The sequence below is a fragment of the Tachysurus fulvidraco genome, chromosome 13 (genome assembly GCF_022655615.1).
Source record: "Tachysurus fulvidraco isolate hzauxx_2018 chromosome 13, HZAU_PFXX_2.0, whole genome shotgun sequence".
Lineage (NCBI taxonomy): Eukaryota > Metazoa > Chordata > Actinopteri > Siluriformes > Bagridae > Tachysurus > Tachysurus fulvidraco.
In genome coordinates this window covers 27,350,210-27,373,682 of record NC_062530.1, presented here as the reverse complement: position 1 = coordinate 27,373,682, position 23,473 = coordinate 27,350,210, and the positions used below count along the sequence as shown (strand labels likewise).

Genomic DNA, 23,473 nt, shown 5'->3' with positions numbered 1-23,473 from the left:
TTGTAAAGTTTACACTCAGTTTAGTCATTGATGTTAACAGACCTTGTTTTTGTGTATGATTACATGGTTTCTGACTTTTTGCCTAGCTCTGCGAATATTGTATTTTTCTGAGCCCTTAAACTGCAGTTTGCACCTCAAACGTTCACACTGACCATCACAGCCGTATATATGATCTGTGTTCACTGGGCTTGAGGCCAGGGCTCTGATCAGGAGTTCATCCACTCCAACATTAACCTCTACACCATGTCTTCATGGAGCTGTTTTGTGCACAGGGACATTGTCATGCTGGAACAGTGTCTGGATTCTTAGTTAATATGGGATTGTATATTGCTCACCTCAGTGACAGTTTGCAGCCTGGATCCTGTAGTAAATCAGTGAGCAGCTTCACTCCTGATGCTCCAGGGTCGTTCCCTCTGAGATCCAGCTCTATCAAGTGAGATAATTTCAGAGCTTCAGACAGAGCGATGTATCCTTCCTCTGTTATACTGCAGTCTGAAAGTCTGTGAGAAAAAATGTTCATTATTATTTATTCATGACAGAGATCTAAATCTAAAATATTCTGTTTGGTAGGATTTAGTTTAAAATGCTTTTGCTTGGTAGTTTGAATGGATATCAGAATCAGAATTAAAAGGTAACTGTAATGTTTTCGTTACAGGTTTGAAATCTTGGAAGATTCTAGCCACCTGATCACAAAACTAAAATTATTTTTAAAAAAAATCAATCCGTATCATTATATCAACGCTTATAGTTTAATCAATTACTAAAAGGGCAATATCACCATTTTTATGGTGTCAGGTCAACTCTGTCAATCAACTCAGTTTCCCAGAATGCACTGTGGCCTACTGTCATGGCACTTTAAACAATACGTCCCAGAACCCTTTACTCCTAACTTGCTCACACTCTCCTGTTCCTGTTCTTTCACATCTCACAATGTGATGATGTAAAGCTCAGTTTGTGTTACACCTGGAATTACCAAACCTTGTGTTTCTGTTAGTTTTTAGATGTCTGGTGTCTGATCCCTGGTATTTCCCTGTATGCTGCTTGCTGTCCCCTCCGACCTCCTCTCCCAATCATTTTTCTGGCTAATGTTCAGTCTCTGGACAACAAACTCTGTAAACTGCGGGCACGTATCTCATACCAACGAGAAACAAGGGACTGCTGCATCAGTTGCCTCACAGAAACCTGGATGTCTACAGAGGTTCCAGACTCAGCCATCAAGCTTATGGGGTTCCCCGTGCACCACTCGAACAGGAAGAAAGAGATCACAGGGAAAAGCAGAGGTGGAGCGTTTGTTTCTTTATCAACAACTTGTGGTGTGATGAAAGGAACCTACACTTTATTAAATCCTCCTGCTCCCCTGGTCTGGAATTTCATATGCTTCTGTGCCAACCATTTTGGCTACACACTGCTCTCTCCCACCTGGGAAATAACACCTATGTGAGAATGCTGTTTGTGGACTCAGCATTTAATACCATAGTGCCTGCAACTGACCCTCACCACTGGTGCTCCTCAGGGCTGTGTCCTCAGCCCACTCCTGTACTCCCTGTACACACATGACTGTGCAGCCACACACAGCTCCAACATCATTGTCAAATTCGCTGATGATACAACGGTGATAGGCCTGATCACCGACAACGATGAGACGGCCTACAGAGAAGAGGTGAGCACCCTGACTATATGGTGTCAGAAGAACCACCTCTCACTCAACATTGACAAGACCAAGGAGCTGGTAGTGGATTTCAGGAGAGAGAGAAGAAAACACAAACCCATCACCATTGACAAGACACCTGTGAAGCAGGTGATCAGCTTCAAGTTTCTGGAAGTTAACATCATCGAGGATCTAACCTGGTCCATACACACTGACGCAGTGCTGAAGAAGGCACATCAACGCCTCTTCTCCCTGAGACTCAGAACATTCTACACCTGCACTATAGAGAGAATTCTGATGGGTGGTATCACTGCCTGGTTTGGAAACAGCACCTCTAGTAACCGTAAAGCTCTGAAAAGGGTTGTGCGAACTGCCAGCCACATTGTGGGAGGTGAGCTTCCCTCCCGCAAGGGTATAAGAATAGCCCAGAGGATCATCAGTGACTCCAGCCACCCGTCCCACAGACTGCTCTCTCTGTTTCCCTCAGGAAGATATCGCCCCAGCATCCGATCTCACACTAGCCATCTGAGTCATAGCTTTTTCCCTCAGGCTATCATACTAATTCAGTCATAACTAATACACCCTACAGCATACTTCCACAATATGGTATGCCACACACTGCACTTTAACTCCAACAGTTCAACACTGGACTATACATGCACACTGCATTTATACATACTGGACTGTACATCACTGCATTTAATTTAATGTAATAATCTATCTGATAATAATTTATCTGTTACCTGTTACTTATATATATAGTTTATAATGTGAAGTGTGTTGTAAGTATGTCTAATAGTACACTGTGTACTGACTATGTATGAGCATATTGCATCATTTTCACATTTGCACATTTTCACCTTGTAATGAGCATTTTACACATTTTTCATGCATTTTAAACTGTTTCTTAACTTCACCTGTATGTAAATTGTTCTGCAATTTCTGGAGCACGCTCCCAAGAATTTCACTCACTAAGGCACATGTGCTGTGGTGATGTGACAATAAAAGTGACTTGACTGCCTAACCATGATCCTCACTACAAGCATTTCAATCATTTTTAACTTCTAACTTGAAACCTGAACTTGAATAATAAAGATGAACTGACCTGAGTGTCTCCAGTTTACAGTTTGGACTCTTCAGTCCAGCACAAAGCTGCTTCACTCCTGAGTCCTCCAGAAGATTACTGCTCAGATCCACCTCAGTCAGCTTGGAGGATTCTGAGCTGAGAACTGTGTGTAAAGACCTGCAGCTTCTCTCTGTCAGGTTACACTCACTGAGCCTGAAAGGAGAAAATATAAGTGTCAGCTGTAGTACTGAATCTGCAGAATATGGTGATTTCTGTTGGTTGATATTTGACTATAGGAGTTTTAATCCTTGGTAAAATCTAAACTAAGTGAACAGACCAAACAACACATAGCAAAATGGCAGCTAAAGGACGGTCCTTTACAATATCTCTATAAATAATCCGTATCAATTTGTGTTAATAAATTAATGATTGTCTTCCTGCTCAGTCAATAGTCTTTAAATTTACTATTAAAATTACAAATTAACACTACACTACATGGCCAGAGTCATCTGGACACTTCTGTAATGGAAGGAACTACTGAAGTGTGTTGTGTCTAAAAATCTCTCCTTAGTTGCTCCTCACACAACCCAGTTCAAAACAATTTGCTAGCAGCAAAGATGTTTAACAAACTTATAAATGTGATTTTCTGGTGTAAATGTAGGATACAAACAAACATTCAGTTCTTTCACACTGTGTGAAAGTTGAAAATATTCTGATTATAAAACCAAACTGAAACTGAAACATTACAATACAAACATCAGAACACTTACTTTATTGTCTGAAATTTACAGTGTGAGTCTTTCATCAGAACTGAGAGCTTCTCCATTCCTGAGTCTCCTGTTTCCTTCCTGCTCAGATCTAGCTCTTTTAGGAGTAAAGTGTTTTCATGTACAACTGAATTCAGCCAATTACAGGCTTTCTGTGCAGCAGAGCTTTTTATCAACCTGTAAAAACATAATAATAATAATAATAATAATAATAATAATAATAATAACAACGAGTCAAATAAATCCTAAATTGCAGCCAATTATCAAATTTATCCGATTTGGTTCTTTACAGTATTTATTTATGTTGAATATTTAAGAAATGATTTTTGCTCATTTGAAGAATCACCTAAGTGTCTTCAGTTTGTAATTTTTATTATTTTGGATTTCATCAAGCATTTTCACTCCCGAGTCTCCAGGGTCGTTCCCTCTGAGGTCCAGCTCTATCATGTGTGATGAGGGGTTTGATTTCAGAGCTTCAGCCAGAGCAGTGTATCCTTCCTCTGTTACACTGCAGTCTGAAAGTCTAGACAAAAATAGTAATAAGATCATTTCTTTAATTATACAACAATTTCCAACAAACACTGTGTTTAAGAAAAAACAAATCAACAGCCATTTTAATAAAACAAAACTCAGTTCCACTTCTCACTCATTTCACACACAGCTACCAACCAGGAAGGGTAAAGATTATAGTGATGGGAAGTTCGGTTCTTTTCTGTGAACCGGTTCTTTCGGACAGTTTGTTTTAATGAACCAATTCAATAATCCAGTTCACCAGTTCTTTTACGTCCTGACGTAATGACGTAATTCACAAAGACGTCATGACGTAAATTCCTTCATCCCGCCGCTGCCGGCAGATATTAATACAATCAATTTAACACATTTGAAAAGTTCTTTGTAATCATAACTTTAGTTGAATACGTTTCTTACATTTAAGTTTTGCAACTAAAACACCCAGTAAAGGCATTGATGTGCAAACGTGGATGTTTTACTTGTCTTAAAGATATAAAGTTGATAAATTAATCTTCATCAACTTACAAAAACTTACAAAAAAAATTATAATAATTTTGAAATGTTTCTTTCGCTCCATCAGTTGTTTCAAAAACTAATGTAACTGAGTTAAACACTCATATGTTGATAAGACATTAAATCATAACCATTTCCATTTGTTGCTGTATCAGTTCAGTGATTTACGCATGCGCAGTAACAACAGCTCATCAGTATGTCGGACACGTCCGAAACAAGCAGTTGTCAGTTCTGTACTGATGATTCGCTGTACCGGTTCAGTGTTTCACGCATATTCAGTATCAACAGCTCGCGCTCACAGTTCTCTCAGCACAACATGTCTCAGTTCAGTGTACAGGAGTTACATATACTCCGGGATATTAGTTTATTTAGAGTCGGAGGGGCTGTCAGGCATGACCGAAAGTGAGTAACTTTAGTAACTTGTGGATCAGCGCTGACTTAAGATGCGAACTGTTTAGAATGAATCAGTCCGATTTGGTGAACCGGTTCATCCAGTTCACTAAAAAGAACTGGTTCAAAAGAACGATTCGCTCACGAACCAGCCATCACTAAAAGATTACCAGATGCTCCTCTTCCAGCCTCAGGGGGAGGCATAACACAATCTACCCAGTTGTGCATGGATGAACTAGCAGAACTCATTATTGGCTAGTGTCACTGTGATTGATAGACTAGGAGAGAGTGAGAGAGAGGGCAAGAGAGAGAAAGAGAGTTTACCACCACTGAATTCCTGATATCACGACCAATCTTGTGATCTCAGGATGATTGTGTGAACACATTTCTGTTCCCCCCTTAGGGAGTCCAGCCAAGGTAAATCCTGTAGTGGAAATTTTTACTTTAGAGAAGAACACATGAATCTGTCCTTCTAGGCTTCTGTATTTCCCATGGCTGGTAGTTATTGTGACTAGAGATTTCAGTTGTTTCTTCCTAAAACTGCCTTTAATCAGACCTTTCCCATGAGACCTTTTCTGTTCCCGTGGGATTAGGTTGGTCAGAAGATGAACAGGCGATGCTTCTAAGCCAATGGTGGATGATGTTTTGGTTTTACATGTCCTGTTTCATTTTATTCCTGTCTATAAAATGCTGGTGTTATCAATAATGGAGGCCCTTCCTCTCTGATTTTACACGTAGAGTGTTGGGTCCTTCTGCAAAGCTGAAAACAATAAACCGTGAAATTCTCTCGAACCTCAAAACTTCCACAACAATCCCAAGGCAAATTTTGTAGGGATTTTGTCCAGTTTTCCCAGTTTGTCCATTTACAAAAACATCTGCCAATCATTCATTATGCCGTCGATCGAAAGGTGCAGGCTATTTGCTAGAACCCCACGAGTAGCAAAGTCTACAGTGTCCAGGCTAAAAACACATTTGTTTATTCAAGCTATTCTATTTATAGTTTTTCTTAGGTGAAAGAGCAGATCTGGATGGTTCATGGGCATGTTCGGTGAACTGAAATGTTTTGGATGCTTTCGCCCAACCACTCTCACAAGTCTCAGATTTGCTGACTGTGGAGCTGTCGGACTCTTTATGTCCCAGGAAGCTCTCATGTCCGTCACCTTCTGACTCTTTCTTTTTGTTATGCTGTCATAGCTTGTCCCTGTCTGTACTTTACACATAATGTACATCACTGAACATTTGAAGACTTGGTTGCACAAAGCTACAAAACTATAAACAGCTGTAGAAAGGACATTAATTACATTTACATTATTTACTGTCCTGTGTCACTCAAATGAGGATAGGTTCCTGTCTGGATTCTCTCAAGGTTTCCTCCTCATATCATCTCAAGGATGACTTACTTGCTACCTTTGTCTCAAAACAGCTTTAGAGAAGTATAGGAACAGAATATAAATGATCAAGTTTAAAACTAAATTATTATTTATCTCTAACATTTATCCCTATTGATCAAGTCTGAGGTGATGTCCATTGTTAAAATTCAAATAAATTAAAATAGAAACAGATTTGAATGACAAAAAAAATAGAACAAGGAACATCTTGGTATGTAGCACAAATCAAGCATCGCGTTAGTTCAGGCAGGCCACGCAGTAAGCTGCATCAGCTGCTAATCAGCTGTCCACAAGGTGCACCAATCCGGCACGACTTCCTAATATCCCTCCTTTAAATCCTCGCCTTCGAGCGCACCTACGCATTGCCGCTGCGATGCGATCCAACGTACGGCCAGCTAATCCTGTAGCCTCTCACCAGAGCTCTACACGCCCCCCTCCTTCCACATCGGAGCCGCGACAACTGCAGCCTCTGTCACCACGATTCCCACCTTTAAAAGTCTAGGAAGATGGTCCTCCGTGGCATATGAACGTTACGTCCGTCCGGGAACCATGGACATGTTAAACGGCAAGCTTGTCGCAATTAGGCTGCAAAGCCAGCCCAGGGCGACGCATCCTCCACGTCTCCACTAGCTAGTGGACCCCAACTCCTGTAGTCTATTGCGCGGCAGGGCACCTTGTCCTCCCTCTTCCCACGACCCATGCCTAGCTCCGACCCAGCCTCGCACATCGCATGCCGCTCGCTCGGGCCAATACGCCCCGATTGCGTTTTGCAGCTTACGGCGCCATGCATCAGTTATGTTGGGGGGTCCCCTCTGGCATATGGTTTTGTTTTGGATGCATGCATGCGCACGGACAGGTGCGTGGGAAAATTCTCCCAGAACAGAACCATTCCGCCAACATTAACTGTATGCTCGAGAACCTTCATTTACGAAGTGGTCCTGACTGAACTAACAATACTTTGCTTATATGTCCATAAAATGCAGAATTGAGCTTGATCCGGAAACAGTTCAATATTCAGGCAAAGGCTCCCTCTGCCAGTTTGGAGGAGACATTGCAGGCCAAGATTTACAGTTATAAATAGATCATTCTTATGTTAGTTGAATTACAGACAATATTCTATTAGATATTGCCTGCCAAAAGTACTGCTGTATTTTCATGATATTTATTTTTATACCTTCTTTACTTTCTATAACTGGTTAATAACCTTCCTCTTCCACTTCAAAGAGAGCCAGGAGTAAGTAAACATATATTACGATTTCTAACCACAGAATGTGCCAAAATAAGCTGAATAGAAAGTTTATACTAAAATGTATGATGGCTAAGTATTTTCACTGTATTGTGTAAATAAGTCAGATTAAACAAATATACAAGTCATATAGAAATGACCAGTCATAGCAGCAGGAACATGAGTCTTATTTCTGCTACCAAAATGTCCAAAAATTCAGCTTAACACAGTATATCCCTAAAACAACTAATAGCAAACATCAGTGTGTATTATTACTGAGTGTACTCTGAATGAACACACACAAGATCAGGATACTCTGCCTTCATGATTTACTGCTTAGTTTTGTGTACGCTCATTTCCCAACATCCATTGTTCTCTGTTAATAAGCGGCTCTCTACCATTGTTTTCACACTGAGATCAGGGACATTAATGATCATTTTAAAATGTCAAATTCCACGTTTTAAAATGATTAAAATGACATGAGTTTTGAAACTTTACATTCACTGGACAAGGACACCACCTCCCAATGTAGATAGTATATATATATATAACTGTATGAAGAGAATAAAGTATAAATATATATTCTTAAATTATAACTCCACTTAAAACTTTTTTTCATGTTTTCATCACTGTGTCATATTTAGTTGTAACACAAAATAATCTAACATTGTTATTAGTAGTAATAACAGTACCAGTGGTAGTACTGCTTATACCACTAAGGTTTATATCACTGTACCTTAATATCTTCAGTGTACAGCATGGATTCTTGAGTCCTTCAGATAATTCCATGACCCCTGAATTCTGTAGGCTGTTTTCACTCAGGTCCAATTCAGTTAGAAAACAAGGCTGTAAACTGAGAACTTTGGCCAGAGTTGTACAGCTTTCTGTCATTAGGTCACATTTAATAAGGCTAAAAAGGAATAAAAAGATCAGAGGAGATAGTACATGTCATATGAGTTTAAACACACTGCATGTAATATAATGACAGTCATATTCATCAACATTTTTGTCTCATAATTAATTTTCTATAGATACAGAGCTCTTATTGTGTGTGGCTGAAATACTATCTTTGTCTGTTCTCTTTTCACGTGATGTTTCCCTTTACATGAAGGATAAAATCAAAAGAATACTTAAAAATTAACTTCCTAACTATATAATAATAATAATAATGATAATAATAATGATAATAATAATAATAATAATAATAATAATAATAATAATAGTAATAATAATAATAATAATAATAATAATAATAATAATAATAATAATAATAATAACTAGATTTGTAAAATTCATCGCGACAAAATTTGATGTTGGCTTTGACAAGGCAAGTATTCGCAAAGGCCGGTGCTTTCTACTATGTAACAATAATAATAATAATAATAATAATAATAATAATAATAATAATATTTTAATGTACATACGTAAGTTTCTCAGCTCTGCAGTGTGAATCATTCAGTAGATCAGAGAGCTGCTTCACTTCTGAGTCTCCTTTTATTTTCCCACTCAGGTTCAGATCCGTCTGCAATAAAGGGTTTGTGTCTAGAACATTATAAAGATGTTTAAAGGCTTCCTCTGCTTCAGGACTTTTCAACAATCTATAAGGAGAAAAAAGCACTCATTACTTATTTTAGATTAAATATACCTCACTATAGTATTTTGTTCTAATGAAATAGTAATAAAATACATTTACTTGTTTATACATTAGTAATTAATAAATGAAGTGAACATTGTCATGTAATTGTTATAAATTCCTCACCTCAGTGACAGTTTACAGCGTGGATCTTGTAGTAAATCAGTGAGCAGCTTCACTCCTGATGCTCCAGGGTCGTTCCCTCTGAGATCCAGCTCTATCAGGTGAGATGATTTCAGAGCTTCAGACAGAGCGATGTATCCTTCCTCTGTTATACTGCAGTCTGAAAGTCTGTGAGAACAAATGTTCATTATTATTATTTATTCATGGCAGAGATCTAAATCTAACATTTTCTTTTTGGTAGGATTTAGTTTAAAATGCTTTTGCTTTGTGGTTTGAATGGATATCAGAATCAGAATTAAAAGGTAACTGTAATGGTTTCTTTAAAGGTTTGAACCTCTTGGTACTTTCTAGCTTCCTGCTCATAAACCTAAAATTATTTTCCAAATAACGAATAGTTATATCATTTTATCAACACTTCTAGTTTAATCAATTACTAAAAGGGCATTATTGCCATTTTTCTGGTATCAGGTCAACTCTGTCAATTAACTCAGTTTCCCAGAATGCACTGTGGCCTACATTCACTTCAGACAATACGTCCCAGAACCCATTACTCCTAACTTGTTCACACTCTCCTGTTCCTGTTCTTTCACATCTCACAGTGTGATGATGTAAAGCTCAGTTTGTGTTACACCTGGAATCACCAAGCCTTTTGTTTCTGTTAGTTGTTAGATGTCTGCTGTCTGACCCCTGGTATTTCCCTGTATGCTGCTTACTGATTGCCTAACCATGATCCTCACTACAGGCATTTCAATCAATTTTAACTTCTAACTTGAAACCTGAACTTGAATAATAAAGATGAACTGACCTCAGTGTCTCCAGTTTACAGTTTGGACTCTTCAGTCCATCACAAAGCTGCTTCACTCCTGAGTCCCCCAGAGGATTACTGCTCAGATCCACCTCAGTCAGCTTGGAGGATTCTGAGCTGAGAACTGTGTGTAAAGACCAGCAGCTTCTGTCTGTCAGGTTACACTCACTGAGTCTGAATGGAAAAAATGAAAGTGTCAGCTGTAGTACTGAATCTGCAGAATATGATGATTTCTGTTGGTTGATATTTGACTATAGGAGTTTTAATCCTTGGTAAAATCTAAACTAAGTGAACAGACCAAACCTCACATAGCAAAATGGCAGCTAAAGGACGGTCCTTTACAATATCTCTATAAATAATCCCTATCAATTTTGTGCTAATTACTTAATGATTGTCTTCCTGCTCAGTCAATAGTGTTTAAATTTACTATTAAAATGACAAATTAACACTACACTACATGGCCAGAGTCATCTGGACACTTCTGTAATCAAAGGAACTACTGAAGTGTGTTGTGTCTAAAAATCTCTCCTTAGTTGCTCATCACACAACCCAGTTCAAAACTGTTTCTTTTCACACTGCATGACAGATGAAAATATTCTGCTTATAAAACCAGACTGACACTGAAACATTACAATACAAACATCAGAACACTTACTTTATTGTCTGAAATTTACAGTGCGAGTCTTTCATCAGAACTGAGAGCTTCTCCATTCCTGAGTCTCCTGTTTCCTTCCTGCTCAGATCTAGCTCTTTTAGGAGTAAAGTGTTTTCATGTACAACTGAATTCAGCCAATTACAGGCCTCCTGTGCCGCAGAGCTTTTTATCAACCTGCAAAAACAATAATAATAATAATAATAATAATAACAATAACAATAATAATAATAATAATAATAATAATAATAATAATAATAATAATAATAATAATAATAATAATAATAATAATAACTAGTCAAATAAATCCTAAATTGCAGCCAATTATGAAATGTATCCAATTTGCTTTCGGTTCTTTACAGTATTTATTTATGTTGAATATCTAAGAAATGATTTTTGCTCATTTGAAGAATCACCTAAGTGTCTTCAGTTTGTAATTTTGATTATTTTGGATTTCATCAAGCATTTTCACTCCCGAGTCTCCAGGGTCGTTCCCTCTGAGGTCCAGCTCTATCATGTGTGATGAGGAGTTTGATTTCAGAGCTTCAGCCAGAGCAGTGTATCCTTCCTCTGTTACACTGCAGTCTGAAAGTCTAGACAAAAATAGTAATAAGATCATTTCTTTAATCATACAACCATTTCCAACAAACACTGTGTTTAAGAAAAAACAAATCAACAGCTATCTCAATAAAACAAAACTCAATCTTGGCCACTCATTCCACACACAGCTACCAACCAGGGAGGGCAAAGAGTAGTAGATGTTCCTCTTGCAGCCTCAGGGGGAGGCATAACACAATCTACCCAGTTCTGCATGGATGAGCTAGCCGAACGTATTATTGGCTAGTGTCAATGTGATTGATAAAGGAGGAGAGAGCGAGAGTTTACCACCACTGCCTTCCTGAGATCACGACCAATTGTGTGATCTAGGATGATTGTGTGAACACATTTCTGTTGCCCCCTTTAGGGAGTCCAGCTAAGGTTTGGATGCTTTCGCCTAATCACTCTCGTAAGTCTCTCAGGTTAGTACAATGTACTTTACACGTAATGTACATTGTACTAAACCCTTTACATGATTACAAGGATAAATAATAGATCTCTCTCTCTCTCTCTCTCTCTCCTCTCTCTCTCTCTCTCTCTCTCTCTCTCTCTCTCTCTCTCTCTCTCTCTCTCTCTCTCTCTCTCTCTCTCTCTCTCTCTCTCTCTCTCTCTCTCTCTCTCTCTCTCTCTCTCTCTCTCTCTCTCTCTCTCTCTCTCTCTCTCTCTCTCTCTCTCTCTCTCTCTCTCTCTCTCTCTCTCTCTCTCTCTCTCTCTCTCTCTCCCGCTCTCTCTCCCAAAGCCACAAAACTATAAATAGCTGTAGAAAGGACATTAATTACAATTACATTATTTGTCACCCAAATGAGGATGGGTTCCTGTCTGAGTCTGGTTCCTCTCAAGGTTTCCTCCTCATATAATCTCAATGAGTTTTTACTTGCTACCTTTGTCTCAAAACAGCTTTAGAGAAGTATAGGAACAGAATATAAATGATCAAGTTTAAAACTAAATTATTATTTATCGCTAACATTTATCCCTATTGATCAAGTCTGAAGTAATGTCCATTGTTAAAATCCAAATAAATTAAAATTGAAACAAATTTGAATGACAAAACAAAGCAATGGTCAAAACGTGTAAGCAGGCACAACAGAACAAGGATCAGCTTGGTATGTAGCAGAACTAACAATACTTTGCTTATATGTCCATAAAATGCAGAATTGAGCTTGATCCGGAAACAGTTCAATATTCAGGCAAAGGCTCCCTCTGCAGGTTTGGAGGAGACATTGCAGGCCAAGATTTACAGTTATAAATAGATCATTCTTATGTTAGTTGAATTACAGACAATATTCTATTAAATATTGCCTGGCAAAAGTACTGCTGTATTTTCATGATATTTATTTTTATACCTGTTTACTTTCTATAACTGGTTAATAACCTTCCTCTTCCACTTCAAAGAGAGCCAGGAGTAAGTAAACATATATTACGATTTCTAACCACAGAATGTGCCAAAATAAGCTGAATAGAAAGTTTATACTAAAATGTATGATGGCTAAGTATTTTCACTGTATTGTGTAAATAAGTCAGATTAAACAAATATACAAGTCATATAGAAATGACCAGTCATAGCAGCAGGAACATGAGTCTTATTTCTGCTACCAAAATGTCCAAAAATTCAGCTTAACACAGTATATCCCTAAAACAACTAATAGCAAACATCAGTGTGTATTATTACTGAGTGTACTCTGAATGAACACACACAAGATCAGGATACTCTGCCTTCATGATTTACTGCTTAGTTTTGTGTACGCTCATTTCCCAACATCCATTGTTCTCTGTTAATAAGCGGCTCTCTACCATTGTTTTCACACTGAGATCAGGGACATTAATGATCATTTTAAAATGTCAAATTCCACGTTTTAAAATGATTAAAATGACATGAGTTTTGAAACTTTACATTCACTGGACAAGGACACCACCTCCCAATGTAGATAGTATATATATATATATCTGTATGAAGAGAATAAAGTATAAATATGTATTCTTCAATTATAACCACTTAAAACTTTTTTATGTTAATGAACAATTAACAGGGCATCAGATGTGTCTGACATATTAGACTCAGTTATCAGTCCTGTATTGGTTTTGTCTAAATTCTTGCTTTTCATGTAATAACACAACCACCATCACTGTGTCGTATTTAGTTGTAACAAAAAATAATCTAACATTGTTATTAGTAGTAATAACAGTACCAGTGGTAGTACTGCTTATACAGGTTTATATCACTGTACCTTAATATCTTCAGTTTACAGCATGGATTCTTGAGTCCTTCAGATAATTCCATGACCCCTGAATTCTGTAGGCTGTTTTCACTCAGGTCCAATTCAGTTAGAAAACAAGGCTGTAAACTGAGAACTTTGGCCAGAGTTGTACAGCTTTCTGTCATTAGGTCACATTTAATAAGGCTAAAAAGGAATAAAAAGATCAGAGGAGATAGTACATGTCATATGAGTTTAAACACACTGCATGTAATATAATGACAGTCATATTCATCAATATTTTTGTCTCATAATTAAATTTCTATAGATACAGAGATCTTATTGTGTGTGGCTGAAAGACTATTTTTGTCTGTTCCCTTTTCACGTTTCACTTTACATGAAGGTAATAAATAATAGTAATGATAATTTAATGTACATACGTAAGTTTCTCAGCTCTGCAGTGTGAATCATTCAGTAGATCAGAGAGCTGCTTCACTCCTGAGTCTCCTTTTATTTTCCCACTCAGGTTCAGATCCGTCTGCAGTAAAGGGTTTGTGTCCAGAACATTATGCAGATGCTTAAAGGCTTCCTCTGCTTCAGGACTTTTCAACAATCTATAAGGAGAAAAAAAATCACTCATTAATAATTTTAGATTAAATATATTGTACCTTACTATAGTATTTTGCTCTAATCGAATAGTAATAAAATACATTTACTTGTTTATACATTTGTAAATAATGAATGAAGTGAACATTGTCATGTAATTGTTATAAATTGCTGACCTCAGTGTGTTCAGGTTACAGTCTGTATCCTGTAGTAAATCAGTGAGCAGCTTCACTCCTGATGCTCCAGGGTCGTTCCCTCTGAGATCCAGCTCTATCAGGTGAGATGATTTCAGAGCTTCAGACAGAGCGATGTATCCTTCCTCTGTTATACTGCAGTCTGAAAGTCTAAAGAGAGAACATTGTGTGGTATTAATGATACTCTGATGTCTGATACAGACTTACGATTGTATTATTTTAAGCATCTATATACTGTAGTACGTTATGCCAAGAAGATTTAAGACATATATGTTCTACATGTAGCCTGTGTTTGTATTCTACATGTAAAGTCACAAGCTCTTATGTACATGTTAAAGAGCAGAAGCAGAAGCTCACCTCAGTATCTGGAGGTTACAGGACTGATGTTGCAGCAGTACACAAAGCTTCTGCACTCCAGAGTTTCCTAATTTATTCTCACTCAGATCCATCTCTCTTATGTGTGCAGGATTTGAACAAAGAGATGAAGACAAAGCTGAACAGCCTTCTTCTGTAATACTACAGACCTTTAGCCTAAAGATAACCAGAAACAGTGGAAAGAAAATCTTCACTTTAAGGAACATTTTATTCTGATGATCACATGACAATGAGTTTATATGAATCATACAGTGATTATAGTTAAGAAAAAAGTATAATTTTATATTTTAAAAGTAATAGTTAAGTCTATAAACATTTAAGTGACATACGTAAGTGTCTCAGTTCTGCAGTGTGAATCCTTCAGTAGAACAGAGAGCTGCTTCACTCCTGGGTCTCCTTTTATTTTCCCACTCAGATCCAGTTCTCTCTGCAGTAAGGGGTTTGTACCCAGAACCTCAGTCAGAGAATCACAGACCTTCACTGCATCAGGACTTTTTAACAGCCTGTAGTCAGGAAACAGAAACAGATTAAATTATTAACAGTTTCATCCTTTATTTTACCTCCAGCCTCCTGAATCCTCCATTAGATGTCAGTCTCTTTATAGTCTGTTATAAAAACTATAAAATAACATTTTCCTGCTACATTGTGAGGTCTATAACTGTAACAGTACTAATGTGTTCAATCCTGTGTTGAGTTACTGTCTGTGTGGAGTCTCTGTACCTCACATGGGGTTTTCTCTGGGTTTTCTGCCTGACTGTTGCTGACTTCATTAATCAATATAATAAACTACACATTATGTCGATTAAAGACAGGCTTAAATTACATTCATAAATTTATCACAATTTCAAAAATATTAATTTTTTATTTAATAGATAAAACTGTTAAATTCTAGTTTAAAATATTTTAAAATTAGTTACAATTACAGACAATCTACAGTGAAAAGAAGGACTGGTTCAGTAATTATGTATAGATATGTTTAATTGACAGAGATCTGGTATCATTATAGATGTTTCAACTACAAAAAAAAATGTCTTTAATCAGTATATAATATCTGTAATCCTTGATGGATCAACATACAGTTTTTATAACTGAAAAAAGTCATATAAATATGATTAAATATCTGAAATGTTTCAACAGCAATGACACAAAGATATTACGAGACAGACCACTGTGTATTCTAGGACATTTTAAGTGACTCTAAATGTGTTAACCTGCCAATAACAACAAATTATTAGAAATTGCACAGAAGTTTGTGTTTTGTCAGCAAGAATGTTTCAAGAGCTTTGTGCTCTGGTCAGGAGAACTTCCACTCCAACATTAACTTCTACACCATGTCTTCATGGAGCTGCTTTGTGCACAGGGACATTGTCATGCTGGAACAGTGTCTGGATTCTTAGTTCTTAAACCTTTGACCATGTATTGTATCTTGCTCACCTCAGTGTGTTCAGTTTACAGTCTGGATCTTGTAGTAAATCAGTGAGCAGCTTCACTCCTGATGCTCCAGGGTCGTTCCCTCTGAGATCCAGCTCTATCAGGTGAGATGATTTCAGAGCTTCAGACAGAGCGATGTATCCTTCCTCTGTTATACTGCAGTCTGAAAGTCTGTGAGAACAAATGTTTATTATTATTTATTCATGGCAGAGATCTAAATCTAACATTTTCTTTTTGGTAGGATTTAGTTTAAAATGCTTTTGCTTTGTGGTTTGAATGGATATCAGAATCAGAATTAAAAGGTAACTGTAATGGTTTCTTTAAAGGTTTGAACCTCTTGGTAGTTTCTAGCTTCCTGCTCATAAACCTAAAATTATTTTCCAAATAACAAATAGTTATATCATTTTATCAACACTTCTAGTTTAATCAATTACTAAAAGGGCATTATTGCCATTTTTCTGGTGTCAGGTCAACTCTGTCAATCAACTCAGTTTCGCAGAATGGATTGTGGCCTACAGTCACTTCAGACAATACGTCCCAGAACCCATTACTCCTAACTTGCTCACACTCTCCTGTTCCTGTTCTTTCACATCTCACATTGTGATAATGTAAAGCTCAGTTTGTGTTACACCTGGAATTACCAAGCCTTTTGTTTCTGTTAGTTGTTAGATGTCTGGTGTCTCCTGGTATTTCCCTGTATGCTGCTTGCTGATTGCCTAACCAGGATCCTCACAACAAGCATTTCAATCAACTTTAACTTCTAACTTGAAACATGAACTTGAATAATAAAGATGAACTGACCTGAGTGTCTCCAGTTTACAGTTTGGACTCTTCAGTCCAGCACAAAGCTGCTTCACTCCTGAGTCCCCCAGAGGATTACTGCTCAGATCCACCTCAGTCAGCTTGGAGGATTCTGAGCTGAGAACTGTGTGTAAAGACCTGCAGCTTCTCTCCCTCAGGTTACACTCACTGAGTCTGAATGGAAAAAATATAAGTGTCAGCTGTAGTACTGAAACTGTAGAATATGGTGATTTCTGTTGGTTGATATTTGACTATAGGAGTTTTAATCCTTGGTAAAATCTAAACTAAGTGAACAGACCAAACCTCACATAGCAAAATGGCAGCTAAAGGACGGTCCTTTACAATATCTCTATAAATAATCCCTATCAATTTTGTGCTAATTACTTAATGATTGTCTTCCTGCTCAGTCAATAGTGTTTAAATTTACTATTAAAATGACAAATTAACACTACACTACATGGCCAGAGTCATCTGGACACTTCTGTAATCAAAGGAAAGACTAAAGTCTGTTGTGTCTAAAAATCTCTCCTTAGTTGCTCATCACACAACCCAGTTCAAAACTGTTTCTTTTCACACTGCATGACAGATGAAAATATTCTGCTTATAAAACCAGACTGACACTGAAACATTACAATACAAACATCAGAACACTTACTTTATTTTCTGAAATTTACAGTGTGAGTCTTTCATCAGAACTGAGAGCTTCTCCATTCCTGAGTCTCCTGTTTCCTTCCTGCTCAGATCTAGCTCTTTTAGGAGTAAAGTGTTTTCATGTACAACTGAATTCAGCCAATTACAGGCTTTCTGTGCAGCAGAGCTTTTTATCAACCTGCAAAAACACAATAATAATAATAATAATAATAATAATAATAATAATAATAATAATAATAATAATAATAATAATAATAATAATGATGATGATGACTACTCAAATAAATACTTAATTGCAGCCAATTATCAAATTTATGCAATTTGCTCTCGGTTCAATGTTCAATATTTATGAAATTATTTTTGCTTATTTGAAGAATCACCTAAGTGTCTTCAGTTTGTAATTTTGATAATTTTGGATATCATCAAGCATTTTCACTCCTGAGTCTCCAGGGTCGTTCCCTCTGAGGTCCAGCTCTATCAGGTGTGATGAGGGGTTTGATTTCAGAGCTTCAGCCAGAGCAGTGTATCCTTCCTCTGTTACACTGCAGTCTGAAAGTCTAGACAAAAATAATAATAAGTTCATTTCTTTAATCATACAACCATTTCCACCAAACACTGTTTTTAAAAAAAGTCCAGCCAAGGTAAATCGAAATGCAAATTTTGTGGGGATTTTGTCTAGTTGTCCTAGTTTGTTCATTTACAAAAACATCTGCCAATCATCCGCTATGCCTACTTCGATCAGATGGTGCAGGCTATTTGCTAGCAACACACGAGTAGCAAAGTCAACAGTGTCCAGGCTATAAACATATTTGTTTAGTCAAGCTTTCTATTAATAGTTTTTCTTAGGTGAAAGAGCAGATCTGGAGGGTTCATGGGCAGAGTGTTCGGTGAACTGAAATGTTTTGGATGCTTTCGCCTAACCACTCTCACAAGTCTCTCAAGTTTGCTGACTGCGGAGTGGTCGGACACTTTATGTCCCAGGAAGCTCTCATGTCCGTCACCTTCTGACTCTCTCTGTTTGTTATGCTGTCATAGCTTGTCTCTGTCTGCACTTTACACGTAATGTACATTGTACTAAACCTTTACAAGCATACCTAATACATCTCTCTCTCTCTCTCTCTCTCTCTCTCTCTCTCTCATACACACACACACACACACACACACACACACACACACACACACACACACACACACACACACACACACACACACACTCTGCTGGGTATAGATCTTTGTGGAAAGCCAATAACCCATGGGACTCTCATGGACAGAAGCAATTGGAGACCAATTTAGAACTGCTGTTGTGTTGGTCAGCTCTGGTCTTCATCACTGAACATTTGAAAACTTGGTTGCACAAAGCTACAAAACTATAAACAGCTGTAGAAAGTGTCACCCAAATGAGGATGGGTTCCTGTCTGAGTCTGGTTCCTCTCAAGGTTTCTTGCTCATACTGTATCATCTCAAGGAGTATTTACTTGCTACCTTTGTAAAAACTCCTATGTGAAACTTTACATTCACTGGACAAGGACACCACCTCGCCCTGTAAATAGTATATATAAGATTGTATGAAGACAATAAACTATAAATATATATTCTTCCATTATAACCACTTAAAACTTTTTTTTTTCATGTTAGTGAACAAATAACAGGGCATCAGATGTGTCTGACATATTAGCCTCGGTTCTCAGTGCTGTATTGGTTTTGTCTAACTTCTTGCCATCACTGTGTCGTATTTAGTTGTAACAAAAAAATAATCTAACATTGCTTATACAGGTTTATATAACTGTACCTTAATATCTTCAGTTTACAGCATGGATTCTTGAGTCCTTTAGATAATTCCATGACACCTGAATTCTGTAGGCTGTTTTCACTCAGGTCCAGTTCAGTTAGAAAACAAGGCTGTAAACTGAGAACTTTGGCCAAAGTTATACAGCTTTCTGTCATTAGGTCACATTTAATAAGCCTAAAAAGGAATAAAAAGATCAGAGGAGCCACAACATTTCATATGAGTTTAAACACACTGCATGTAATATAATGACAGTCATATTCATCAACATTTTTGTCTCATCCTTAATTAATTTTTTCTAGATACAGAGATCTTATTGTGTGTGGCTGAAATACTATCTTTGTCTGTTACCTTTTCACATGATGTTTCACTTTACATGAAGGTTAAAATCAAAAGAATACTTAAAAATTAACTTCCTAACTATATAATAATAATAATAATAATAATAATAATAATAATAATAATAATAATAATAATAATAATTACATTTGTAAAATTTGTTGCGACAAAATTTGATGTTGGCTTTGACGTGGCAAGTATTCGCAAAGGCTGGTGCTTTTTTGAGGCAAGTGGGCATAAAACTTGTGAAATCTAGTGGAGCGCTAGGGTGTCAAAACATTTGGAGGCAAGTGGAGACAAGCATGTGACGTCATCCGAAAACCTGTGGTGCAATTCCCCTCCTTGGGCTGAGTGTTTTGATATGCCACATGTCCATGTGGTGAAAATGTTTTTTGTTTTCATGTGACATCATATGACGTCACGTGACTTCATCAGAATACCTGTGAGAAAGTTCCCCTCATTTGTTCTGTGTGTTTTGAAAAGTTTTTTGATTTTGCATATTTTGGGGGCGGGGCTGTGGCACAACCGAAAGGCCAGTCGGTACACCAATTTAAAACTTTGTTCAGAGTATCACCCTAAATAATAATAATAATAATAATAATAATAATAATAATAATAATAATAATAATAATTTAATGTACATACATAAGTTTCTCAGTTCTGCAGTGTGAATCCTTCAGTAGATCAAAGAGCTGCTTCACTCCTGAGTCTCCTTTTATTTTCCCACTCAGGTTTAGATCTGTCTGCAATAAAGGGTTTGTGTCTAGAACATTATGCAGATGTTTAAAAGCTTCCTCTGCTTCAGGACTTTTCAACAATCTATAAGGAGAAAAATGCTCAATAATTTTAGATTAAATATACCTTACTATAGTATTTTGCTCTAATCAAATAATAATAAAATACATTTACTTGTTAATACATTCGTAATTAATAAATGAAGTGAACATTGTCATGTAATTGTTATTAATTCCTCACTTCAGTGACAGTTTACAGTCTGGATCCTGTAGTAAATCAGTGAGCAGCTTCACTCCTGATGCTCCAGGGTCGTTCCCTCTGAGATCCAGCTCTATCAGGTGAGATGATTTCAGAGCTTCAGACACAGCGATGTATCCTTCCTCTGTTATACTGCAGCCTGAAAGTCTAAAGAGAGAACATTGTGTGGTATTAATGATACTCTGATGTCTGATATAGATTTAACATTGTATTATTTTAAGCATCTATATAGTACGTAATGCCAAGAAGATTTAAGACATATATGTTCTACATGTAGCCTGTGTTTGTATTCTACATGTAAAGTCACAAGCCCTTAGACACTAAACCCAGATTTTGTATTAATGAAACATTTTAAGTGGTCATTACTTATTCTTTGTTGTTGTTTTTTTTTAAAAGTTGTCACTACTATTTCAAATTATTTGTTTGGACTATTCATATGAAATATTGAATGCAATGATCATGATAAGAATAGACAACTTGGTATGTTATGCTTCTGTAAGGGTCGGGAGGGGAGGGGAGGGTAAGGTAGGGGAGGGGACGGGAGGGGGCGTGAAACAGGTCAACGTGACAATGTGCTGTCTGGTCCTTGGCGCACAAACCGTGGATTTTTGAAAGCACTTTGAAACAGTGAGTGTTAGTAGTCTAATATACAGAAATTTTTCTGACAATAAATAATTACCCTAAAACTGATTTTAGTTAAATGTTAATAAGTAAATGTGACGATTGATGCTAGTTATTATTTTCTCATTTTCTGTCCATTCACAGTAACATGTGCTATTTCTGTCTGGTCACATTTAATAACGTTAGCCAGTGTTATATGTTCCCAGTTACAACGTTTGTATTTCGCTGGCATAATTTTTTTTTCTGTTGGTTCATATAAGCGTGTATGTATGTACACGTGCTTGTCGCTAACGGTAGCATATGTGTCACAACCTGGGATTGAAGGAGACAGACCCGAACGCAGGATAGCTTCAATTGAAAAGGGTTTAATAAATAATGATGACAAACACAGAAAAGATGATAACTGAAACAATACAAATGACAACACTAAACAAAGACTAGACATGACGAAGGGTAAAACGTAACTAATGATTCCGCGCTGCCATCGGCAATGCGGCTCACTTAAATATAAAAGACAATGATGACACAATATGGAACAGGTGTGAAGACATGGAGGAACAGACGAAGGCGGGGCAGACACGTGACGAGGAACAAAAACAAAAGCACATGGCCAAAAGTCCGGGCTGAGTCCTGACAATATGTCTCAGGTGTATTTTTTGACGGTTCACATAAGCATGTGTAAGTTATGCATGTACGTTACACGTGCTTGTCGCTAATGGTAGCATAGTCTCTGGTGTATTAAAATAACCGTTCAAAAATGTGTTTCTTAAAGTTTCTTTTGAAACTTATTATTATTTATTTATTTGTAGAGGCAACTGAAACTGTTTAAAAGATCTAGTCATTAGCAGTGTTCATTACCCTTTTACAGTGAAAGTGATTTGCTAATCTAGACGTTTTCTTATGCTCTGTTTTCACAGGTTCTTTTGAAGATGCAGTGGAAGTGGAAGTTTTGTGAATTTATATGTGACAAACGAGGTTTCCTATTAAATGTTTACCAGTGTTCTGCACTAAAAGTGTACTGGATGTTTAAAATGGCAAATCGTTCCTCTGTTGATACAAGTTAAGTTTTTAATTCAAATGTTGTTAACAGTGAGTGTGTGAGAGTGAGCGTGCATGGTCCTTTTGATTCAATTTTAAAGTTAGTTTTAGAAGCATTGCTCTAGTTTTAATGCTTATCCAGTTCAATGCCTATCGGCATATTTTTGAATACTCTGTGTACGTGTTCCTCTATACATTTTTCAATTGTTAACTATCAGGGCAAAGCTAGCATCAGAAGCCATGCCTGTTTTTTGTTCACAAGATGCACAGTGTGAATCTTTGAACAGATTCTTGTTCTGATTGTCCAGTCAGTGCAGTAAGTGCTCTTAACATTTACCAGTGCTCTGCAGTTACAGTGTACTGTATGTTAAAACTGCATATTGTTGCTCTATTGATTTGAGTTAACAGTTATCAATTCAAGTTTGTCACCAGTGCATGCAGGAGTGTGTGCATGCGCTCTTTTCCCTTTATTTTTATCCAGTTTAATGCTTTATTGAATAATGTATTTTCCTCTAAACGCTGTATTGTTAACATTGTGAACTTGAGTATATTGCAGTGTTACCTGTTTTCTGTCAACAATTAAAAAAAATGGTGTTAGTTTATTTTCTTATTAAATTAATACATAAAATCTCATTTAAGTACTATAATTTAAATTATAAGACATTGCTTAAGACAACATTTATTTCTACTTAAAATCACTTAATATTTATTTTATAAAGCATGTGCTCAAAAACATTAGTAATGTGAACTTCAGTATGAATTTAAGTAAAGACTACTAATGTAAACTTGATTTGTCTATCGCATGACTTGAAATTCTATCTACAAACAACTTAACTTGTTTAGTTTTATCCTGTTTAAAACTAAAACAGTTTTCCTCTCAAATTTCTAGTAATGTCAACTAATTTGGGTTAAGAGTGTATGTACATGTTAAAGAGCAGAAGCAGAAGCTCACCTCAGTATCTGCAGGTTACAGGACTGATGTTGCAGCAGTACACAAAGCTTCTGCACTCCAGAGTTTCCTAATTTATTCTCACTCAGATCCATCTCTCTTATGTGTGCAGGATTTGAACAAAGAGATGAAGACAAAGCTGAACAGCCTTCTTCTGTAATACTACAGACCTTTAGCCTA

At 36.9% G+C, this 23,473-nt stretch overlaps 1 protein-coding gene and 1 long non-coding RNA gene across 2 annotated transcripts in view; one reads left to right on the top strand and one right to left on the bottom strand.

The window, feature by feature from the left end:
* The window catches only part of LOC113657299, a 1,727,325-nt gene that overhangs the window by 1,639,177 nt on the left and 64,675 nt on the right, over window positions 1-23,473 (bottom strand). The window contains exons 15-20 of the mRNA XM_047822072.1: window positions 23,297-23,470; window positions 16,119-16,286; window positions 15,014-15,187; window positions 14,667-14,840; window positions 14,292-14,459; window positions 13,950-14,123 (exon numbers count right to left, since the gene is read on the bottom strand). Of these exons, the coding sequence (XP_047678028.1) occupies window positions 13,950-14,123; window positions 14,292-14,459; window positions 14,667-14,840; window positions 15,014-15,187; window positions 16,119-16,286; window positions 23,297-23,470 (1,032 nt within the window). The remainder of the gene's footprint in view (window positions 1-13,949; window positions 14,124-14,291; window positions 14,460-14,666; window positions 14,841-15,013; window positions 15,188-16,118; window positions 16,287-23,296; window positions 23,471-23,473) is intronic.
* Window positions 463-2,927, top strand: LOC125146170. Its single transcript, XR_007144648.1, has 3 exons — window positions 463-502; window positions 1,796-1,798; window positions 2,759-2,927. It is a non-coding gene; the product is annotated as an uncharacterized LOC125146170 (long non-coding RNA).